This window comes from Dermochelys coriacea, chromosome 7, assembly GCF_009764565.3.
Source record: "Dermochelys coriacea isolate rDerCor1 chromosome 7, rDerCor1.pri.v4, whole genome shotgun sequence".
Classification (NCBI taxonomy): Eukaryota; Metazoa; Chordata; order Testudines; family Dermochelyidae; genus Dermochelys; species Dermochelys coriacea.
The window spans coordinates 74,405,715-74,428,090 of record NC_050074.1 but is presented as its reverse complement, the minus strand read 5'-3'; the positions used below and the strand labels follow the sequence as shown (position 1 = coordinate 74,428,090).

Sequence of the window (22,376 nt, the reverse complement as noted above, 5' to 3'; positions counted from 1 at the left end):
CACACAGTTCCCAAGAACTTCAAGTTTATCAGCAAAGATATTAAATAAATGATTTGATCTGAAGTATGGACAATGATTTCTTGTTTAAACTTTCACTGACATACATATTTTGCATTAGTTGAAAAAAAGATATGCAAAAATGGCAGTGCAGAATGTGCCAATGAATGATACTGACTAGCACTCACACTACACCTTTATTTGTATCCTGTCTTTAACCTGGAACCACCAGATTTATTAGTATTTGTACTATGATAGCACATAAGAGTTAAACAGCATACATAGAATGTTAAAATATTAAATAATAGCAGTGGGAGGTAGAAATTAAGAAAGAAAGAGTTGACGAGGTTGAAAAGTATAACCGAGCAGCTGACTGAATACTGAATACATCATACAACATACAGCAGAGGCTAGTCAGGGAGCTCCCCCTGGAAGGTTGTGAGGAATGTTTAGGGAGGTGGGCCTGGGACAAAAGGGATAGAGCATGGTGCTGGTGCTGGAGGAAGTATTAAAAATTCTAACTAAAACTGGTCAAAATTTTTCATGTAAACAGTTTTTCAATGTCAAATGCTGTTTTCACTGAAACTGAAACATTTTGAAGACATGCTGATTTAAAAAATAATTAGTTTTTCAAAAAATGAAGATTTTTTGATAATGTTAACATGTCCCATTTCAAGATTTACAGAATGGAATGTTTCAATTTTTCATTTTGAAATGATTTTTTGAAACCAACACTATTGTTTTATAAAAAAAAAATTAAAAGTGTTAAAAAGCCAAAGCTGGAATGAAATGCTTCAATTTTGTCAAAACAAAATGCATCAATTGACCCAAAATGTTTTTTTTTTCTGAATTGTATTTTCCAGGACATTTCAAACTTGTTTGTTTTCAATCCATTTCAGAATAGAAAAAAATTCAAAACTAAGGAATTTCCTTGGAAATGGAAAATCCAGTTCCCATCCTGCTCTATTCATAATCTCAGATCCACTGCAAAATTCAAGGGGCGGGGAAGGAATGTAAAGGGGATGGCGGGTGGGGGAAGAGAAGAGAAGAGATAGAAAAGAAAGCAAATATTAAGATAAAAAAAAGAAAGGCATCAGCAACACTGCCAGGGCATGGCACCAAGAAACACAGGAAGAGTGAGTGAGTGCCAGTCCACCACAGTGTGAATGGCTCCAACAAAAACTTCAAGGCACAAATGGTATTTTTCAAGTTCTGTTGCTGAAACGTGATGACCTTCAATGACTCTGATTGCCATCACTGGGGGTAACAGGTTCTCAGCACTTCTTGGAACCAGGACCCTGGAAACACACTGAGTGGTTCTAAAGACACTAAAGTTATCATCCTCATTTGCTTTTGCTAAGGCTTTCACAACCACAACTTCCAGTCTGGCTTTTTCAAAAGGTATTTGAACCATTTAATCAAGTATTTAGATTCATCCCTGTCCAAAGCATCACAAGACCCACAAACCAAGAATGTAAAAGGAAAAATGCATGTAAAGCAGGACATTTTAAACCATTTGGATGAACTTCTTAATACATAATAATTGGGCCCCAACGTTGGTTTCCTGGTTCAGTTCTCTATTTTTGACTAATCTACAATTATAAAGTGGAAATAAGGTAACTATAGGCTAAAATGAGGGATTGTTGAGAGGTACATTTTTTTCCTAAAAAACCAACACACACAAAAAGACAATTTACAGCTTTTGACTTGTCAGCAATTTGTAATTATAAAATACCTGCAATGGAACCAGCTAGATACATTACAAAGCATTTAAGAATATCAAGTGTATCTTGTGAGGATGGGAGGATCATCATTAAATGGTGACTCAAAAGGTAAAATATTGGAAGTAATTATCTATTTTCCCTGTATATCCAGTGTATTTTCCCCATCCTGAAAGGCTTTGCACTGTAGCATTCCTTTCTCCACTGGCCTGATTCAAGTCCTATTGAAGCCAATTGAAATATTCCTCTTGACTTCAGTGGGAATTGGATTGGGCTCTTGCTTGAAGCTGACTGGAACCCTTTTGAATCCACCAATGCCACTCCTAATTGAACAGTGGGGTGACTAGAAAAAGACTCAGGTCATTAGAGAGCACCACATACAGGACACTGATGTGAATTGGAGCAATGTAATTCAAGACTGGTCCCTTGCTGCTCTCAGACTTGGTGATATTTACTTATTTTAAAAGATTAAAATAAGTGGGAAAACAGAAATACAGACTCCAAAGTTGAACCTCAACGTCATGGTGTCAGAAATGGGAACATTCAAAATAATCAAAACATCCATTCAGTTATCAAATAATGATAATTAAATAGTCTAATTATAGCAAAACTGCAATAGACACCTTTAAGTCTCCTTTCATAAGACAGGTTTTCCATTCCTCGGATCATCCTAGTAGCCCTTCTCTGTACCTGCTCCAGTTTGAATTCATCCTTTTTAAACATGGGAGACCAGAACTGCACACAGTATTCTAGGTGAGGTCTCACCAGTGCCTTGTATAATGGTACTAAAACCTCCTTATCCCTACTGGAAATGCCTCTCCTGATGCATCCCAAAACCGCATTAGCTTTTTTCACAGCCATATCACATTGGCAGCTCATAGTCATCCTATGATCAACCAATACTCCAAGGTCCTTCTCCTCTTCCGTTACTTCTAATTGATGCATCCCCAACTTATAACTAAAATTCTTGTTATTAATCCCTAAATGCATAACCTTACACTTCTCACTATTAAATTTCATCCTATTACTATTACTCCAGTTTACAAGGTCATCCAGATCCTCCTGTATAATATCCCGATCCTTCTCTGAATTGGCAATACCTCCCAGCCTTGTATCATCTGCAAACTTTATTAGCACACTCCCACTTTTTGTGCCAAGGTCAGTAATAAAAAGATTAAATAAGATTGGTCCCAAAACCGATCCCTGAGGAACTCCACTGGTAACCTCCCTCCAGCCTGACAGTTCGCCTTTCAGTAGGATCCATTGCAGTCTCCCCTTTAACCAATTCCTTATCCACCTTTTGATGTTCATATTGATCCCCATCTTCTCCAATTTAACTAATAATTCCCCATGTGGCACGGTATCAAATGCCTTACTGAAATCTAGGTAAATTAGATCCACTGCATTTCCTTTATCTAAAAAATCTGTTACTTTTTCAAAAAAGGAGATTAGGTTGGTTTGGCACGATCTACCTTTTGTAAAACCATGTTGTATTTTGTCCCATTTACCATTGACTTCAATGTCCTTAACTAATTTCTTCTTCAAAATTTTTTCCAGGACCTTGCATACTACAGATGTCAAACTAACTGGCCTATAGTTACCCGGATCATTTTTTTTTCTCCTTTCTTAAAAATAGGAACTATATTAGCAATTCTCCAATCATTCGGTACTACTCCTGAGTTTACAGATGCATTAAAAATTCTTGCTAATGGGCTTGCAATTTCAGGTGCCAATTCCTTTAATATTCTTGGATGAAGATTATCTGGGCCTCCCGATTTAGTCCCATTAAGCTTGACACAAGGGTTCTGGGATTCCATTGTTTATACAGTAAACAAAGAATTAAGGGCCAAATTGTAAAACCTCTCCTTCCCATTGATGACCAGGTACTCCCATAAATCATCCCATTGCCTACAATTGGAATAATTAGGTCACTAGCTGCTCACTGTTGCAAGCTGGGGGTTTACAACCTGGCCCAAGAATATAAAAGATGAAAGAAATATTACTATGGTAGTTTCTTTCTTTGAAGTCGAACTAATCCCCAGGGTGCAAATCAGTTAGCTTAGATGGTTGTTCAGGTCTTCCACATCAAAATAAGGTGTGATCAAGACTTACAGTGTGTTTCATGGGAGCATGCAGGAGAGTGGCCATGTGATTGTAATGTGTACATAAGACTTGATTCTACACAATGCTGAGCACTCCTGCCCCATTCCACCAAAGCATTTAAGCACATGATTAACTTTCAACAGGTGAACAGCTCCACTGGTGCACTTAAAGTTAAGTACATGCTTATGGTTTTAGTTTCATCCAGACCAGGGTGCTCAGCACCTTACAAAATTGAGTCCATACTATGGCCAGACTATGTTTAGTCTTTATATGGATGAGCAATGGAGCAAGAAGGAAGGGCAGAGGTGCTTCACTCTGCAATTTTGCATTCCCTTTGCAGGGGACAAGACACAGTGTAGGCTTTGTGCTCGCCTGAGTTTAGGGGCTCCTTCTTGCTACTGCCCCTCAGGAATGTCATGGCTCTGCCTCTTTCTACACTGGCATTGGAGCTGGCTAGCCATTAACAGAAGAGTACGCTGAACCCCTCAGCAGGCTGCGTTTCCCTAGATCTCTCTCTGGGAGGAAGTGACTGTGCACTAGTCCCATTATGTGTCTTTTATGATATAGGCCCAATCCGGCATATTACTCATGGAAGAAAACATTGAAAATAATTGTTCCAATTGCTTCTAAAAAATTGGATGCCACAGGTGGATTAAATGCTGGATTCTAATCTGAGAATCAGAGGCCCATGTTAGTGCATGTCCAGGGAGTGGCACTGCCCCAACATCCCCACTGATGTCAAGTGGACATTGGTACGTAGACAGTGGTATCTGGATGAGGGCAGGATGCTCTCTCACTGTGCATATATATATATAAGCACAAAGTTTAGATATGCACAAATGCATGCCTGTGTATCTCAAATTAGAATCAAGTCCAAAGGAGTCTGCCCTTCTATAGATGTAGGACAGAATAATGTACATTAATAACTCTTGCCAATACATATTGGAGGTCAAAATGGTAACCAATCCACATTACCCTGAGTAAGCAGACATCTACCCATTCCCATTAAAATGGAAGAATTATGACATTTCTCGCACTTTTAGCTTGCATATTCCGGCTCCAGAGTTTCATGGATTTGAGGTATTTTATAGTTTTCTTTTTTAACTCAATTGGATTTAATAGAGTCTATAAGTTTTTGAACTGATGTTTATCACTGAGTAATATTTATGTTGTTATTTCTACCTGCAATAACAAGTCCCCCAGATTTTATTACATTATATGGGAATTCTAATTTGTTCTTGTCTCATGAACCATTGATTGATACTTTAGATTTGCATTTTGCCAGCGTGGCTTCCCCATTTTTTTCTAGCAGAAAAAGAGATGCATATTTTATTTCTCTCAAAATAAGAGCAAACCTGACACCTTTTGAAGGTTTGTTGTGGTGGTATTGGTGATTTTTTTTGTTTATTTGTTTAAGGGTATTTAGATTTAGGCTTTATGAAGTGAATTTTAACATCTGAACAACAACAAAAATCCCAAACAAAACCCCATAATAAATACTGTAGGAAACATTCAGTGTATTATCTTTATGTGAATATAAATAGTGACACACTGTGTGCTTTGCTGATATTTTTACTGGGCCATTACAGTAGGTGACAAAGGAGGAGACACACAAATGTAACAGGGATAGGGAAGAAACTCAAACCTTTGTATACAGAGATTTTATTTTCTCCCACTCTATTTAGTTATAGTGACACAAAGCAATTTATAGTTACTGTTAATAGATAAGGTTACTTTAACCCAAAACTATTTGTTAGATGCAAAGAAGAGACTGAAAAGCGAACAAAGGAATCAGTAGTTAAATTTGCTGTTGTATGTATAAAATATGAATCTAAGGCAATGGATTGAGTCACTTTTTCATTTAAATATTTTATTACCCTTTACAATATCATTATTAAAGAACACAAATGTCTAAACGAATATGGCTTCTCTTAAGCAATTAGAGATGTATAATGATCATATTGGCATATCTGGGATTCTAGTGTATAAAGCTTTCCAGGGTAGAGACTGTACTTTAACACGTGTCTGTATCGATCCTGATTGGGGCCTTTTGGTGTTAACACAAAATAAATAATAGCTGTGACAGGACAAGATACAGGTCCTTCCCCTCTCTACCGCCCTCCCACAGGGCATGATAGGAAATTGACATCTTAAATTGATATTATTATGACCAAAAGATCAACATAATTCTGCTGTAGAGATACTCCACATATCATGTAAGTTCATGATGTACTAGGCCAACAATTGACAGACTTTAAATCCAGCCTCACTGTTCTTTATTGTTGTCCGTGGTTTCTGACTGCAAAGTGAGGTGAGGTGTCTTTTGAGCAGCTCTCTTTGCACTAAAAAGCTAATGGAATAGATCACTATGGGGTGGGGGGGGGGGGGGAATGAACAGCCTTTCATTTGTTATTACATATACTGGGGACTTTATTTTGGTATTCAGCGTGTGCCAATCCAAATGAGAGACTAACAATGAAGCCACACAAATTGAATTATTGTATCATCCAAAAGCAAAATGGAAAGTGTATGCCTCTATCTGATTTGTTTAAATGCATGGAATAAGAGGAACAAAAGTAGATGAAAGAGTTAACACTAGGACAAAACTAGCTTAACTCTTGGCTATCTTACCTCATTTACAAAGACCCAGTGACTATCCTTTGAAGCAAGGTTGGTTTCCACAGCCTACGGAAAAAAATAAATACACACATAAATAAAACTAAATAAAACAAAGATATTCCAGAGTTAATTTATAATTTCTGATAAAAGGACATTATTACAATGTTCATTTTGACACCTGTTTTCTTTGTACAGTTCCCTTTATTTATACTGCTGCTGCTTTGCTGAAAGTCATCTAATCTCTTCTGCTCATGTTTCATTTTGATTTGAGTATCTGTAGCAGTATAACCTACATTTGCAGAGTTGCAGCAGAGCAGTGCATCACCACCACATGGAAATCTATGCACAGAAGCAAACTTAGCGTTCTTTGGTCCATGGCTGTGGGCAAGTGTATGGTATATGTCCCATGGTGTGTCATTTTTAAATCTACTGGGATGATATTTCTTAAGGCTGCTGGTAGGATGTTTTCAATATTCAACAGGCCTCTCATTAACATACACAGATAGATCTTGTCCATCTGCAACCGTTGGGTTAGTAAACATATTAAAACTCATACCTGTGCAGAAAGCCAGCATAAGGCACGTGGACCACTTAAGTCTCCCCTTATGTTTTTCACAGGCCTTGTGCTGGCCTGCTGCACAGGGCTGAATTTCACATGTTAGGTGTAAGGGTCAATTTATTAGCATACTTATAACCTCTCAATGTAGACAGACTGTTACAATTAATAGGCTCACTAAAACAGTAGCAGGCAGTGCCTAAATGTGATGGGGAACTGAATGGAAAGGGCCTGACCAATGTGTGCACAGAATTAAGTTTCTAGCTATCCCCTGCTTCACTCCTCTGGCAGGCAGAGTTGATCCCATTCCAGAGATGATGAGGTCCCTTACAGCTGCAGTTGATAGTGCCTTCAACTAGGTGTCAGGAGAGCTGCAATCTGTTGCCACAGATGTGGGGTTTGTAAAGTCTGGGAGAATTAGTAAAACATTAAAACATGTTAGCTAACATATGCTGCTTAACACATTTCTAAACACATAGTGTAGTCAGAGATATCAGCGTTTATAAATGTACTCCCTGATTGTGGTCAAATCTAGTTAAATCACTACACTTGTAAACTACATAGCTAGTTAGTAGCTAATGCTATCTGTAAGCTACTTTAGTTACAAACTAGTTTTGATCACAAATCAGACAGTACCTCTATAAACATCACTGTATTTGTGTACACAAGATGTTTTAAAATGCCATAAATAGCACGTTAGCTGATCTATTTAAAACCACCACTCATCTTCCCAGCCCACACAAGTCTGGTGTGTAAAGGGTGGAAAATCACTTCCTCACTCGATACCTTCATGGTCTCATCTGTAAAACAGGGATAATTCCTACCCACCTTTGTAAAGCTTTTGAGAGCCATAAAATGAAAACAGGATGAAGTAAGGACAAATTATTTATCATCATCAATAAAATATCATTGTGGTAGTTTTAACCAAGACAGGTCTCAAAGTAGATGAGAAGGTTCTAGGGGTACACATCCCTATAGACAAACCTCTCTTAAAAAACTGGTTTTAAGTTGCCTCTGATAGAACTATATCAGGCATACATTTTTAGATGTTAGGAAAGTAGAGAGGCTGAGGCCACTTAATTTGAGGAATACAAGTTTTAAAAAATTTTATTGGCCTCCAATAAAAACAACAATAAAAATCTGAGGTGACACCCCCACCGCCTTTCCAAAGGTAGTACACAGAGAAAGCTATTTGCCTATAAGCAACAAGCAACAAGACCATGGTGCTTTATCATTTATTACAGAAAGAACCATGTGCTGTCAACATTAGAAAGGCAGAACTAAGGAATGCTCAGCTGCAGAGTGATTCTTCTGGCTCCATTATGTGACTAAGCTGCAACAATGAACAATTTGCATCAGGCTAAGACTTAAAGCATCAAGACACAGGAAATGTAAAGCTAATTTCCTTAACTGCCTGAGAAGGGCTTCAGAATTTGGGCCAAGACTTTTAAATCTGACTTCTATGTCCATATTTAGGCTAAAAGAAAAGGAGTACTTGTGGTACCTTAGAGACTAACAAATTTATTTGAGCATAAGCTTTCGTGAGCTACAGCTCACTTCATCGGATGCATTCGGTGGAAAATACAGTGGGGAGATTTATATACACACACAGAGAACATGAAACAATGGGTTTTAGCATACACAATGTAAGGAGAGTGATCACTTAAGATGAGCCATCACCAGCAGCGGGGGGGGGGAGGGAGAAGGAGGAAACCTTTCATGGTGACAAGCAAGGTGGGCCATTTCCAGCAGTTAACAAGAATGTCTGAGGAATAACATGGGGAAATAGTTTTACTTTGTGTAATGAGTATCCACTCCCAGTCTCTATAAAGCCTAAGTTAATTGTATCCAGTTTGCAAATTAATTCCAATTCAGCAGTCTCTCGTTGGAGTCTGTTTTTGAAGTTTTTTTGTTGAAGGATTGATCACTCGATTACAGACCTGAGAGTGGCTGAGAGATTGAAGTGTTCTCCAACTGGTTTTTGAATGTTATAATTCTTGAGGTCTGATTTGTGTCCATTTATTCTTTTACGTACAGACTGTCCAGTTTGACCAATGTACATGGCACAGGGGCATTGCTGGCACATGATGGCATATATCACATTGGTAGATGCGCAGGTGAACGAGCCTCTGATAGTGTGGCTGATGGGATTAGGCCCTATGACGGTGTCCCCTGAATAGATATGTGGACAGAGTTGGCAACGGGCTTTGTTGCAAGGATAGGTTCCTGGGTTAGTGGTTCTGTTGTGTGGTGTGTGGTTGCTGGTGAGTATTTGCTTCAGGTTGGGGGGCTGTCTGTAAGCAAGGACTGGCCTGTCTCCCAAAATCTGTGAGAGTGACGGGTCATCCTTCAGGATAGGTTGTAGATCCTTGATGATGCATTGGAGAGGTTTTAGTTGGGGGCTGAAGGTGATGGCTAGTGATGTTCTGTTATTTTCTTTGTTGGGCCTGTCCTGTAGTAGGTGACTTCTGGGTACTCTTCTGGCTCTGTCAATCTGTTTCTTCACTTCAGCAGGTGGGTATTGTAGTTGTAAGAATGCTTGATAGAGATCTTGTAGGTGTTTGTCTCTGTCTGAGGGGTTGGAGCAAATGCGGTTGTATCGTAGAGCTTGGCTGTAGACAATGGATAGTGTGGTGTGGTCTGGATGAAAGGCATGTAGGTAGGAATAGCGGTCAGTAGGTTTCCGGTATAGGGTGGTGTTTATGTTGACCATCGCTTATTAGCATCGTAGTGTCCAGGAAGTGGATCTCTTGTGTGGACTGGTCCAGGCTGAGGTTGATGGTGGGATGGAAATTGTTGAAATCATGGTGGAATTCCTCAAGGGCTTCTTTTCCATGGGTCCAGATGATGAAGATATCATCAATGTAGCGCAAGTAGAGTAGGGGCATTAGGGGACGAGAGCTGAGGAAGCGTTGTTATAAGTCAGCCATAAAAACGTTGGCATACTGTGGGGCCATGCGGGTACCCATCGCAGTGCCGCTGATTTGAAGGTATACATTGTACCCAAATGTGAAATAGTTATGGATGAGAACAAAGTCACAAAGTTCAGCCACCAGGTTAGCCGTGACATTATTGGGGATACTGTTCCTGACAGCTTAGTCCATCTTTATGTGGAATTTTGGTGTAGAGGGTTTCTACATTCATAGTGGCTAGGATGGTGTTTTTAGGAAGATCACCGATGGATTGTAGTTTCCTCAGGAAGTCAGTGGTGTCTCGAAGATAGCTGGGAGTGCTGGTAATGTAGGGCCTGAGGAGGGAGTCTACATAGCCAGACAATCCTGCTGTCAGGGTGCCAATGCCTGAGATGATGGGGCGGCCAGGATTTCCAGGTTTATGGATCTTGGGTAGCAGACAGAATACCCCAGGTCGGGGTTCCAGGGGTGTGTCTGTGCGGATTTGTTCTTGTGCTTTTTCAGGGAGTTTCTTGAGCAAATGCTGTAGTTTCTTTTGGTAACTTCAGACGTTCTTGTTAACTGCTGAAAATGGCCCACCTTGCTTGTCACCATGAAAGGTTTTCCTCCTTCCCCTCCCCGCTGGTGATGGCTCATCTTAAGTGATCACTCTCCTTACAGTGTGTATGATAAAACCCATTGTTTCATGTTCTCTGTGTGTGTATATAAATCTCCCCACTGTATTTTCCACCAAATGCATCCAATGAAGTGATCTGTAGCTCACGAAAGCTTATGCTCAAATAAATTTGTTAGTCTTTAGGGTGCCACAAGTACTCCTTTTCTTTTTGCGAATACAGACTAACACGGCTGCTACTCTGAAACCTGCCATATTTAGGCTCTTAATGTGCTGAGCAGCCAATACCTCCTACTGAAGTAAATGCAAGTTGCTGGATGCTCCACACTTTAACTGAGTAAATGTGGATTTAGAAGCTAACTTTAGACACTTAGGTTCAGGGATTTCCCTATACCCCCTCATGGGGGTGTTTACCCCCCATGAATTTCCCCAACATCCCCCCAGTTTTGTGAATTAGTTATATGCAGTGTTGCCAATTTAGTGATTGTTTGGAAATCTGAATTGAAATTGAAACATTAATACACAATTTAAAAGCATATAAAGTGTATGATAACATACGCATATCTAAAAAAGAATAATAGATTTGAAAAGTATGAACTAGACTAGCTTCCTTACACAGCTGTTGTTTTTATGATCATGTCAGTGCATTCATTTGTAAGCAAAGTCTAAATGAGCTCTCCCTGACAGCTAGCAATGAGCTGCGGGCTGGGGGGAAAGGCTTAAGGACCAGATTGTATTTACACTGACACCTAATCTACCTAGGTATCCAGCAAATAGAGCTGTTTTGCCAAATGATAGATTTTGGCTGGAGTTGGGTTACAAATCACATGAATGCAGAGGGTAAAGAAATGTTATTATTCTTATTGGTCTGAATAAAAGGCAATAGAACTGTACTTAGCCTATGTTGATTGAGGGCATCAAAAGAGGGTGGGCGCAGGTGTTTTGTTTGATGGTCTGCCTGAGTCACAAGTACGATTTGACCTGCCTCTTTCCACTGTTTAAAGACAGAGCTGATTAGGCTCCATAGATAGTCTTTTATTGTGTTAAGTGACCACTGCAGCTGAAATCACTGATAATCAGGTCTAAGTGCTTAGACTTCCTGTGAGACAGTGTTTCTGTGGAAGAGACGGCTCAGTCTGCACTAGCAATGAGGTTCCCCCACTGAGAGATCAGCTGAAATCACTGAGAGCTCGTGGAACCTTAAGAGACCAGGTCGCAGAGGTCACAGTGGCAGGTGGCAACAGAAGGTGACGGCGCAGGGCCATTGGCAACAGAGCGATGGAGTGAACGGTGGCACAACGAAAAACAGTAGCCAGAGCGAACAGTGAGCAGCTGGAGGAACGAGCAAGGTGACTTCTTGCCCCCCACCTGGGAGGTGAACTCATGTGAAAGCACCTCTGAGCCCTGAGTCTCCACTGACCAAGGACAACATCAGTGAATGTTAATGAGGCTGTTAAGAATGCTTGAGTCACAACACAGTTCATGCGAATAAACATGGCTGTGGTGTCATACTTCCTATTTAGGCAAGAGATACCACACTCTACAAACTGGAGGCCAATGTTAAGTGCACTGTCACTTGTTCATCCTGAAGTTGAACACTGGTTCCGAACAAGACCAGCAAATGGTCACTATCTTTCTGCAAGAAACTCAACTGACTGGCTAGACACATGTGGTGCAACAGTGAAAGACTCAATAGTTGAAAAGTGAAGAACTCTCTCACCACGTTCAAAAAATTTGCATACATGGCTGATGAATGCACCAATGCAAATGGTCATCAAGTATTAAGTCATTGTGTACATTATCTTGATGTCAGGGTAGGCTAGTACTTGCATTTCTAGATGTTCAAGTTACAGAGACAGATTGGCTGCATCTGTGATAACCCACATCTTAGAAAAATTAAATGCTTGTCAATTGGACCCCAAACAAATGGCTGCTTGTGCATTTGATGGAGCTGCAAACTTCTCTGGAAGACATGGTGGAGCACAAGCTTTGATCAGAGAAAAGTGTAACCCTAGTCTCTCCTATACACACTGCAGAGGCCATCTACTCCAACTAGTGCTAGTACGAGCTGCAGACTCTTCAAAAGACATTAAAAAAGCTATAAAATTTAATGTCTTCATTATATTCTTTTTTCAGCAAGAGTCCAAAAAAGACTGAATATCTTGGAAAATATAGAAGATACACTGGGACTGAAGTTCAAATTAGTCCAACCTGGGAAAACCCTCTGGCTTTCTCCTGAGCGATCTTTGGCTGTTGTCTTAAAATTATTCCAGCCATTATTACTGGCTTTGGAAAGTATCTACCAAGATGGAATGGATCTAATTAGTGAGGCTGGTGGATTATTTTTGCTACTATGTTCAGAGAAGACTATTGCCATTCTCTCTCTTGTAAGTCTACTGTTGAAACCACTTGGGTCATTAAACAATGACTTCCAGGCATCTGCTACAACAGTAGTAGATCTTTGTCCAGCAATAGAAGCTACATTTGGATTAGAGAGCTATCCATTGAAAAAATACTGGAAGAAGCAAAGACTTCAGTCCAGAAGTTGACTAATGAAGGCATTTATATTGAATCCTTAAGTGAAGAGGACAAGAAGTGTTTGTTAAGACAACTGAAAAAGTACACAGACTTGATTCTTAAAAATCTACAACAGTGCCTTCTAGATTCTACTCAACCTCTACGTAGCTTTTACAGATCCCTGTCTTATAAAACACCGACAGTTGAGTGGAGTGAGGCACTACAGCAATGGGGCTGCCATATGCTCAGGACAGAATAGAGAATTTGAACACAGAGTGGAATATCATACGAGTGAATGAAGATTTGACTTCAACTTCTTTTTTATCATCACTAGTGGCTCAACTTGATCTTTATCCTATGTTTCCTGGGCTGAAAGAAGTAGGAATTCATCTCTTGCTACTCCCACTCACAACAGCTACAGTTGAGCATTCTTTTTCATCATTGAATAGAATTTTGTGTTTTGAAAGAAGTCACCTTCTGCCTGATCATGTGAGTGAACTAATGAGCATATCAATTGATGGAATGGAAGTACCGGACACACGAGAAGCCACCAAAGATGAATTCACTGCATTCAAGAAGTTCATTAATGGAGTTGTGCAAAATTATAACCAAGAAGGATGTAGATGTAGTGCTTCATAGAAGGCTTGAGTAGCCAACTTTAATTTGTGCGATGATTTAAAAATCTAATAAAATGGTCATGAGACATTTTTCAGTTTTTACTATAGTGTCATACAGCCCACCTTCACCTTCACGGTCTCACCCCACCTCGGCCCTGATCTCCCCCCTTCACCCCCCCCACTGTAAATTTGAACCACCCCTCCCCTAATTTCAATTCCTGGGGAAAACACTGCTAGGTTTTAAAGTCTTCACCATGGAGGCAGAGCTCCTATGGCACAGAGTACTCTTCTGCACCCAGGCATTTAGGGAGGAATTGGAGCTTTTAACTTTCTATTTCCTGGCTTTCAGAACTGTACTCTACAGTCCCTAATTTATATGGCAAACAGCTGCAAGACAAAATGGAATGAGAGAATCCATTGGCTGTAGCCAGCTAAGGAGCTTCTGATAGCACAGTGCTTCAGGTGTTGTATTGCCAATATATGTATATATATTAATTAATCATAATAACTAATCTATTTGACCTGCCAGAAATCTTGCTACAGTGTTAAAGATGTGCCATGTATTATATAGACTTATTGCTTCCTTCCCCAAAAAATCATACACCATACACTTCCTAATGGCGCTATTGCAGCCAACCTCCTAACTGTACCATATGAAAGGGATTTTCTAGGAGAAAGATCAGGAACCCGAGTGATTGCTGAGGCTGAGGAATAGCACTGTCATCCATTGTGTGCTGTTCTGCACACAGCAAGTTTCACAAGCTAAAATACGTTATGGGATTTTTGATGGAAACAAATATTAGGGTATACACAAAGTAACTCATTCATTTATATACTGTATGTGAGTGGAGATTTCTCATAAAATTCCCAAAGGGTATAGTTGTCATTCCAGACTAATGGGCTGCAACATTTCTATCAAAAAAGAAAAGCAGCTTTGGAAATGAATAGTGTACTGAAACCTACAAAGTCTCCATCTTTTCTATAATTTGCCTTAAAACTAAAACACATAATTTCTCCAAGTTTAGCAGCCAGAGAGAGACACTTTGAGACCAGTACCTCATCCCCTTTGTTTCACTCCAAACACATGTTAACAGCCAGATTCTTTAGTGTAAGTCCTGAAAACCGAGATTTATAATGCAAACAATGACCCACTGTTAATTGTGGTGCATAAATGGCATATTTAGAATGACAAGCTTCTAAAGTCCATGTAGGTGTGTGTATGTACAACACTGCTTGTAATTTCTCTATAGCAAATATGACACTGCTTTGGCAGCAGAAACGAAAAGAGAGATATTGAATGTAAGAACAAAAAAAAGGTGAGTATTCCGTTCTGAGCACCAGTAGCAGTAGTGATAATAATGAAAGAAAAATATGATGCTTGACAAAAGACAGTCAAGGAGAACTTCATTAAAAAAAAGAGGAAAAATAATGTTTGCTTTTGCACATTTTATAAGAAATTTAATGCCAATAAACCACACCATATAATCATCGCTCTTGAATCCTGTTCGTACAAAGGAGATAGCTGTATTATTTTTAACAAATATTATAGGTTCTTCAGTTTATCTGCTTGATATTATCCTGTCTGCCTACATTAAGTTGAATTAAAAGGGGTTGCTAGGAAGAGCAAGCAGGAAATAACAAAATGGTCAGAGGTAAGACAACTCTAGGTAAACAGTTTCAGTGGGACAAGGGCTCAACCATTAAACAGGGAAATACTTTTCCGAGATGCCAGATGAACATTACCTAGCTGTTTGGCCAAAGCCTAGAGATCAAAACGACTGTAAATAGTTAAAAAGCACTCGCTCATGAAAGGTGATGGGGGAGTGAGTGTTCAGCAGCTTCTCAGGGGGAGAGATAGGGACAGAGACACAGAAAGAGGTAGAGAATCCTGCAGGAGCAGTTGGTCTGAGACAGAAGACCTGTAGGATGTCTCTGAGGCAGCTAGGCTTCCCTAAACTTTGAGAGAACTGATAAGGTTTAGGCAAGACCTAGGCATGCAGACTTTTTGTGGTTTTAACCCTTCTATCTAACCCTTGCTATGTACCTTGGCGTGGATAGTCAACACTGCAGTTTGAATTACTTTAATCAGCAGCTGGTCACAGGCTCCTAGAGAGAAGTGTGTTGCAGGTGCCAACACAGCTGGAAACAGGGAGGCTGCTGCTGTCACTGCAAGATCCAGTCATAGAGTGGTAGAACCACAGTGAGGTGAAGGAAACAAAATCTGTCACCTAAGAGGTGCACTCTTAAGGGACTGCAAAGGAATATAAAGCACTGCTTCCGCTGTAACCATATAGTGGAAACACAGGGTGTTATAGATTGGTGATCCAGACTAATGGAGTGAATCGTGGACTTCCAGTTGGGAGAAGTGCAGGTAGAGGCCTGTCACTTGGAAAGAGTGCCCTCAGGGAGAGACCACAGGTGCAGCTCATTCCTGAACCAGGACAGCTGGTGTCAGCAGAGCAGATACATCTGCAACACTACAAGCTTCCTCACATGGCATTGCCCAAGCACCTTTTCTTCTGAAGAACGCTCCTGAACAGACTGGATTTAACTGTATAGCTTTTTTTTTATGCTAGGACAATCCCATATGGTACCTGTTGGAGATGTGGACACCTGTCGACTGGACTGGCACCACCAACGCATCTCACATAAACCATCGAGTCTCAAACTTTTCTATACTGAGACCTGAATTTCCATGCCAAGATAGCCCCCAAGCCCTCTCTCCCATTGAGCTAGACCTTCCACATCCATTTAGCAATATCTGAAGGGTACAAAAACCCTGACACCTCTTTCTGACTCCCTCACAAATTACGATCAGCAAGGTTTAGACCTATTGCTGAGGCTGTCTGGAGATTCAGGCAGGCAGTACTACATTGGTTTATGATCAGTTCACATTTTAAAAGTTAACTCTGTAACCATAAGGCACAGAATTTTATTTTATTTTATTATTTATTTACTTTCTTACTTATTTAACAAGAGGGTGAGAAATGACTGGAAAGGGAAGGTTGTCAAGACCTCCTCCATCCCCCAAATCTGTTTGCAAATTCCTGTGGGAGTCTCAATCCTAGATCAAGATCCTCAGACTTCTGCCAACAATTAACTTCGCATTTGCCACCAAGCAGCTGTGAGAAGGCAACAATTTTCAGCCACCGTTGACCTGGGCAACATTCCAGCCAGTGGCTGAAACGTGAAAGGTTCTGTATCCCAGTAACCATCCCCTGGCTCTTCAATTCCCTTCACACCATATACCTAGCCATGATTCATTTAAGTGCATTTTGGGGTTTTTAAAAGCAAAACTTTAAGGAACATTTTTAACCTTTTACATTGAGAAAACAGGACACACACTTTCACCAGGAATTTAATACATTTTAATAAACCTCAGCCAGACCTACCACAAACTGTTTCAGCTCATTAGTAGGAGATAGATTTTTTTATTTAAAAAAATCAGCAGCTTTGTTCTGGATATACATGGACAGGAAAACATAATAGGACTTTTAGCAACAGCCCAATTTCCAAAGAGAGATGTAAGGCCATGTTTGGAGTAAGTGACAGCAATTAATTGGATAGTATCAAAGTGCGCCCATTATCTGAGAAATCTTGTGTACGTCTTAGATACAAATGAGTAGAGATAGTAGATATGGGGAAGTCAACTCTGGTGGGACAGATGGTTTCAGATCTTTTTCCCATGATATTTAATATATATTTAGAAACTTCTTCAATTAAAATATATGCAGCTCATTTCAGCAGTGACTTGCATATGTAATAAAGTCTCCCCCTCCCCCCCACACACTTTATTGTAATTCTTTTAATTCATTAAACCTTTTTTACTTTTGCATTTAAATAAATAGTTTTTAGTTCGGTATCCCCTGTAGGGCACATCTCCTATGGTGATTAATAGATGAAAAGAAAAAGAAAATGAAGCTTTCCCCGTTTCAATGAAGAAAATGTTTCTACTAATTAAAGGAAAAACGTCAACCTATTCTGGACTTCGTTATAATGATTATAACCTAGCAATAAATAGTCTATATAGGTTTTGCCTCCAAAGCATTAAATGGTGACCATCCTTACCACGCATTCCCTGTCCTGTACGTTTACACACACGCACACACACCCTTTTAACTTGATCCAAAGCCATTAGTAAATACCCATTTTCCAGCAGTTACTGCAATATTTCCCTACACTTTCAACAGAAATTAATTGTGGAACCTCAAACTCCTGGTGCATGTTAACTTTTGAACAGTGACCACTGGAGTAAAAAACAGAAGAGATTTTTTTTAAACATCTAAATTTCTCCATCATTTGGAGTGTACATTTTTGGTTGTTTCCCCCCACCTCCAACTCTTCATTAAAGTCTTACTCTAAACTCTAAATATGTTTTTCTAAAATACATCAATTCTTTATGACATTTTTAGAAAAGCCATCCCACTCTGTGTGATATCAAAACATGATGCATGTGCTCCTGCTGCTATTCTTCAAGTTAACTGTACTACTAACAAAAGCTATTCTCCAAATATGGTACCTCCCTGCAGGTATCAGTAATAAAAATATTGCACAGGTAATTTCAAAATAGTGCTCTGACCCTGGACTAATTCCAGCCAGTTTGTGCTGATCCATGAGCGCAAAAAAGTCCTAAATCTGCAGCTCTCTGGAGGATTTCCTCTGTGTAAGGGATGTTCATGACGACTCCTATGCAATCCTGCCCTGCTGCCTGCTTGCTAACAAAGGGGACCTGGCTGGGGCTTCCACACACTGAGATCATAGCTCCTTGATGATATTATCAGCTAGTATCAGTTAAAGCAGAGGTTTTCCTTTCTGATCCCCTCTCCTCCCCTCCTCCCCCCACATGCAATACAAACTCTAGGGCCCAACTGTGCCACAGCTGTTTTTCTGCATATATAAGCCAGGGCCAGTGTTGTGTGGTAACAAGCAGGCAATTGCTTGGGGCCCCATGCCACAGGGGGCCCTGCAAAGCTAAGTTGCTCAGGCTTCAGCTTCAGCCCTGGGTGGTGGGACTTGGAGCCCCAGGCTTCAGCCCCAGGTGGTGGGGCTTCGGCTTTCTGCCCTGGGCCCCAACAAGTCTAATGATGGCCGTGCTTGGTGAACCCCCCAAAACCTGCTCATGGGCCCCCTAGGGGGCCCAGTTGAGATCCACTGGTTGAGAACCACTGTATTAAAGCAGCCTTCAGGCTGCTCTAACTTGTGCCAGGATTTCTCTAGGTTTGGAAGAATGCAAAGGGCTCTTTTGCATACTGAAGATTTAGATTTCCATGGATTTCTAAGTTAGCATCTGCTCTACTAAACAGGAGAGAAAAATGCTTCACAAAAAAGTATAAAAAATACTGGTAATAAGGCAAAGTGAGTTTATTTTCTAGTTTTGCCATTCCTAATTAGCAGCAACAGAAACAAAATATTGCTGAGACACTGTTGATTTATCATTTGTACAGTTCCACTGCTTTTAATTCTAATCATCATTATAATGTCTACTGCATGCTAAATAGAAGTATGCATTATGTTTTTAATATATCAGGAGGATGAACTAATAACTCAGATTAACAAATAGTAGTAATATTCCTTTATTGCTTTTACTGCACTAATTCCCAGAGGCCTTTTTGTGCTAGGGGCTGTACAAACATGAAGAGACAGTTCCTGCCCCAATGACCTCAATATTTAAAGACATAAGTAAGTTTAACAAACAATGGGAAGGATGAGGGGGATGAGTAAGAAGATCACATGATTACAGAAGTTAGCTATGTGCAAAACTAGATAGTCATTGGAATTGCTTTTTCTATTATAAATAAATAATATTAGCCACATAAGCTTACTATGTGAATGGGTTTTAGATAAATGCATACATGTAAAGCTAACGTAGGCATAATGGAATATTTTCTGGCCTGAGGACTGATCATATGAACAACCATAATGCTCTTGAATAACTATCATGATGAAAGAAATTATGTTACTTTTTTATCATTTATAAAAAAAATTTAATATATTAGGACTCATGCATTTATTCCATTTCATATCAGGCTTATTTAGTGGTAAACAAAAATAAACAATTGGATATGAAATTATTCCAAAAACATTGGTAAGAATTTATTTTAAAAACCTCTGTGTGATGGGGTCTACAGGCCCCATGCTGAACTAAGGTGGGGACTAGAACATTACTGAGCTGGAGACTCTACCCCCTCAACAGGTACAAGGCATGTTCTCAGTGGAGGAATAGTTTAAAATTACACTCGTAACCCAGCGGAAGGGGGCAATGATCAGCATGTGGCACCAGGAATCAAGCTGATGCTGAGAGCTGTGCAGGGAGTGGCAACTGCTTTGTGGAGGCTTCACAAGCATCAGGAACTTGGTCTCCCCCTCCTCTTTGGGAGTTGAAAGCCCTAAGAGAGATTGACTAACTCAACTGGACAATGAGAGACTGAGGAGAGTCTGCTAAGCCTGCCCCAAACTGAAGAGCACGGTTCTATCAGAAAGTATCCAGAGGGTTACATAATTTGGGGGAGGTCGGTAACTGGGCTGCACACTCTGAGCGACACCTAGGGCCTTGGGTCAGGACCAGTTGGAGTGGGAGGACCCCTCTCTCCTTGCCCCTCCCCAGCTTCTTTGTAGTGACAAGTTTTCATGAGAGCCATCCAAGTGGGGGAGGAGAAGAAGGGAGAGGGGTGATGGAGGCTGCAGCCAGGCTCCTCTGGGACAACTGTACTAGCAGAACCTTCCTGGTGCACTTAAATGACACATATTTATATACATGTTAACTGTTGACCGTTCAACTACCTGGTACAGCAATGACACAAGATAATCGCACAGGTGTCAAGAAGTAACAGTTCTTTAAAGGCACACTTCTGACATTAACTAAAGAACATAACCTCTCAGGAGTCTTGCACTTGAAGTTTTATCAAAGACTTGTCATTGAAGACACACACATGTCTCTGAAGACTGTAATGACCAATTAGTGCTTATTCAAGTATGTGCAATTCTGTTGAAGCAAATGGGATTGTAGGTGTATAATTGAGAGCAATATTACCCCTCTTTGTTTAGAGAGGACTCTTCTTATGCTTTGCCATTGTTTTTAAAAAGATTTGCTATGCAATATCATAAGATAGGATTCACTAGATATGGATGCCAACTTGATTTTCTCCAGGAATAATAACAACTATGGCAATAATAATACCTAGCTCTTGTATAGCTCTAGATTTCAAAGCACTTCATGCAAAGGAGGTCATCATTATCCATATTTTGCGTATGGGGAAACTGAGACACAAGTAGGGGAAGTGACTTTCCGAAGGTCACCGAGCTGGCCAGTAGCAAAGCTAAATGACCCAGTCTCCCAAGTCCTAATACAATGCCCTAGCCACTAGGCAATGCTGTCCCCCCAGAAGAAATACTATCAGAAACTTTACAAACACAAAAAAAGTCTGCTAATACCTGCATGGAATTGGAATAGACATTTTAAAACTGGACATGGATGTGAAGTGTAACTGAGAGCATTCCAGGCATAAGCCCTTTGTAAACAAACCTTTTTCAGGCTGGATGGTCACTATCAATCCCATCCGATGAAGTGAGCTGTAGCTCACGAAAGCTTATGCTCAAATAAATTTGTTAGTCTCTAAGGTGCCACAAGTACTCCTTTTCTTTTTGCGGATACAGACTAACACGACTACTACTCTGAAACCTATCAATCCCAAGAATCATAGAAATGTAGGGCTTGAAAGGACCTCGACAAGTCATCTAGTCCAGCCTTCTAAACTCAGGCAGGACCAAGTAAACCTAGACCATCCCTGACAAGTATTTGTCTAACCTATTTCTTACAAACCTCTAGTGATGGGGATTCTACAACCATTGAAGCCCTTCCAGAGCTTAACTATCCTTATAGTTAGAAAGGTTTTTCCTACTATCTAACCGAAATCTACCTTGCTGCAGAGTAAGCCCATTACTTCTTGTCTTACCTCCTGTTGACATAGAGAACAGTTGATCATCGCCCTCTTTATAACAGCCTTTAACATATTTAAAGACTTCTTAGATCACCCATCAGTCATTTCTCATGACTAAACATGCCCAGTTTTTTTTTAACCTTCCTCAAAGGTCAGATTTTCTAAACCTTTTATCATTTTTGCTGCTCTCCTTCAAACTCTTTCCAGTTTGTCCACATTTTTCTTAAAGTATGGTGCTGAGAACTGGACACCGTACTCCAGTTGAGGCCTCACCAGTAGAGCAGGAGAATTACCTCATGAATACTTCCTATAGAACACTCTTGTTAATACATCCCAGAATATTAGTCTTTTTCACAACTGCATTACATTGTTGACTCATTTAATTTGTGATCTGCTGTAATTACCAGATCCTTTTCAGCAGTACTACCACTTAGCCAGTTAGTCCCCATTTTGTGGTTGTGCATTTCCCAAGTGTAATACTCTGCACTTGACTGAACTGAATTTCATCTTGTTGATTTCAGATCATTTCTTTAATTTGTAAGGTCATTTTGAATTCTAATCTTGTTCACACATAGCTGTCATCTGAAAATTTTATCAGCATATTCTCCACTCAATTATCCAAGCCATTAATGAAAATATTGACTAGTACCAGACTAAACAGTGACCCCTGCAGGACCCCAATAGATACACCCCCCAGTTTGACAGAATAACTGATAAGTACTCTGAGTATGGTCTTTCAACCAGTTGAGTACCCACCCTATAGTAATTTCATCTAGACGACATT

The 22,376-nt window shown here is 40.0% G+C and overlaps 1 protein-coding gene and 1 long non-coding RNA gene across 7 annotated transcripts in view; one reads left to right on the top strand and one right to left on the bottom strand.

Annotated features, from left to right (window-relative positions):
• GRID1 (glutamate ionotropic receptor delta type subunit 1) overlaps positions 1-22,376 on the bottom strand; it is an 857,119-nt gene that overhangs the window by 182,817 nt on the left and 651,926 nt on the right. For all 6 annotated transcript variants that reach the window (XM_038411443.2, XM_043519481.1, XM_043519478.1 and 3 more), the window contains one exon: positions 6,453-6,506. In XM_038411443.2, the coding sequence (XP_038267371.1) occupies positions 6,453-6,506 (54 nt within the window). The remainder of the gene's footprint in view (positions 1-6,452; positions 6,507-22,376) is intronic.
• LOC122461152 lies at positions 4,457-21,677 on the top strand. The gene is made up of 3 exons (XR_006282921.1): positions 4,457-4,468; positions 16,829-16,831; positions 21,543-21,677. It is a non-coding gene; the product is annotated as an uncharacterized LOC122461152 (long non-coding RNA).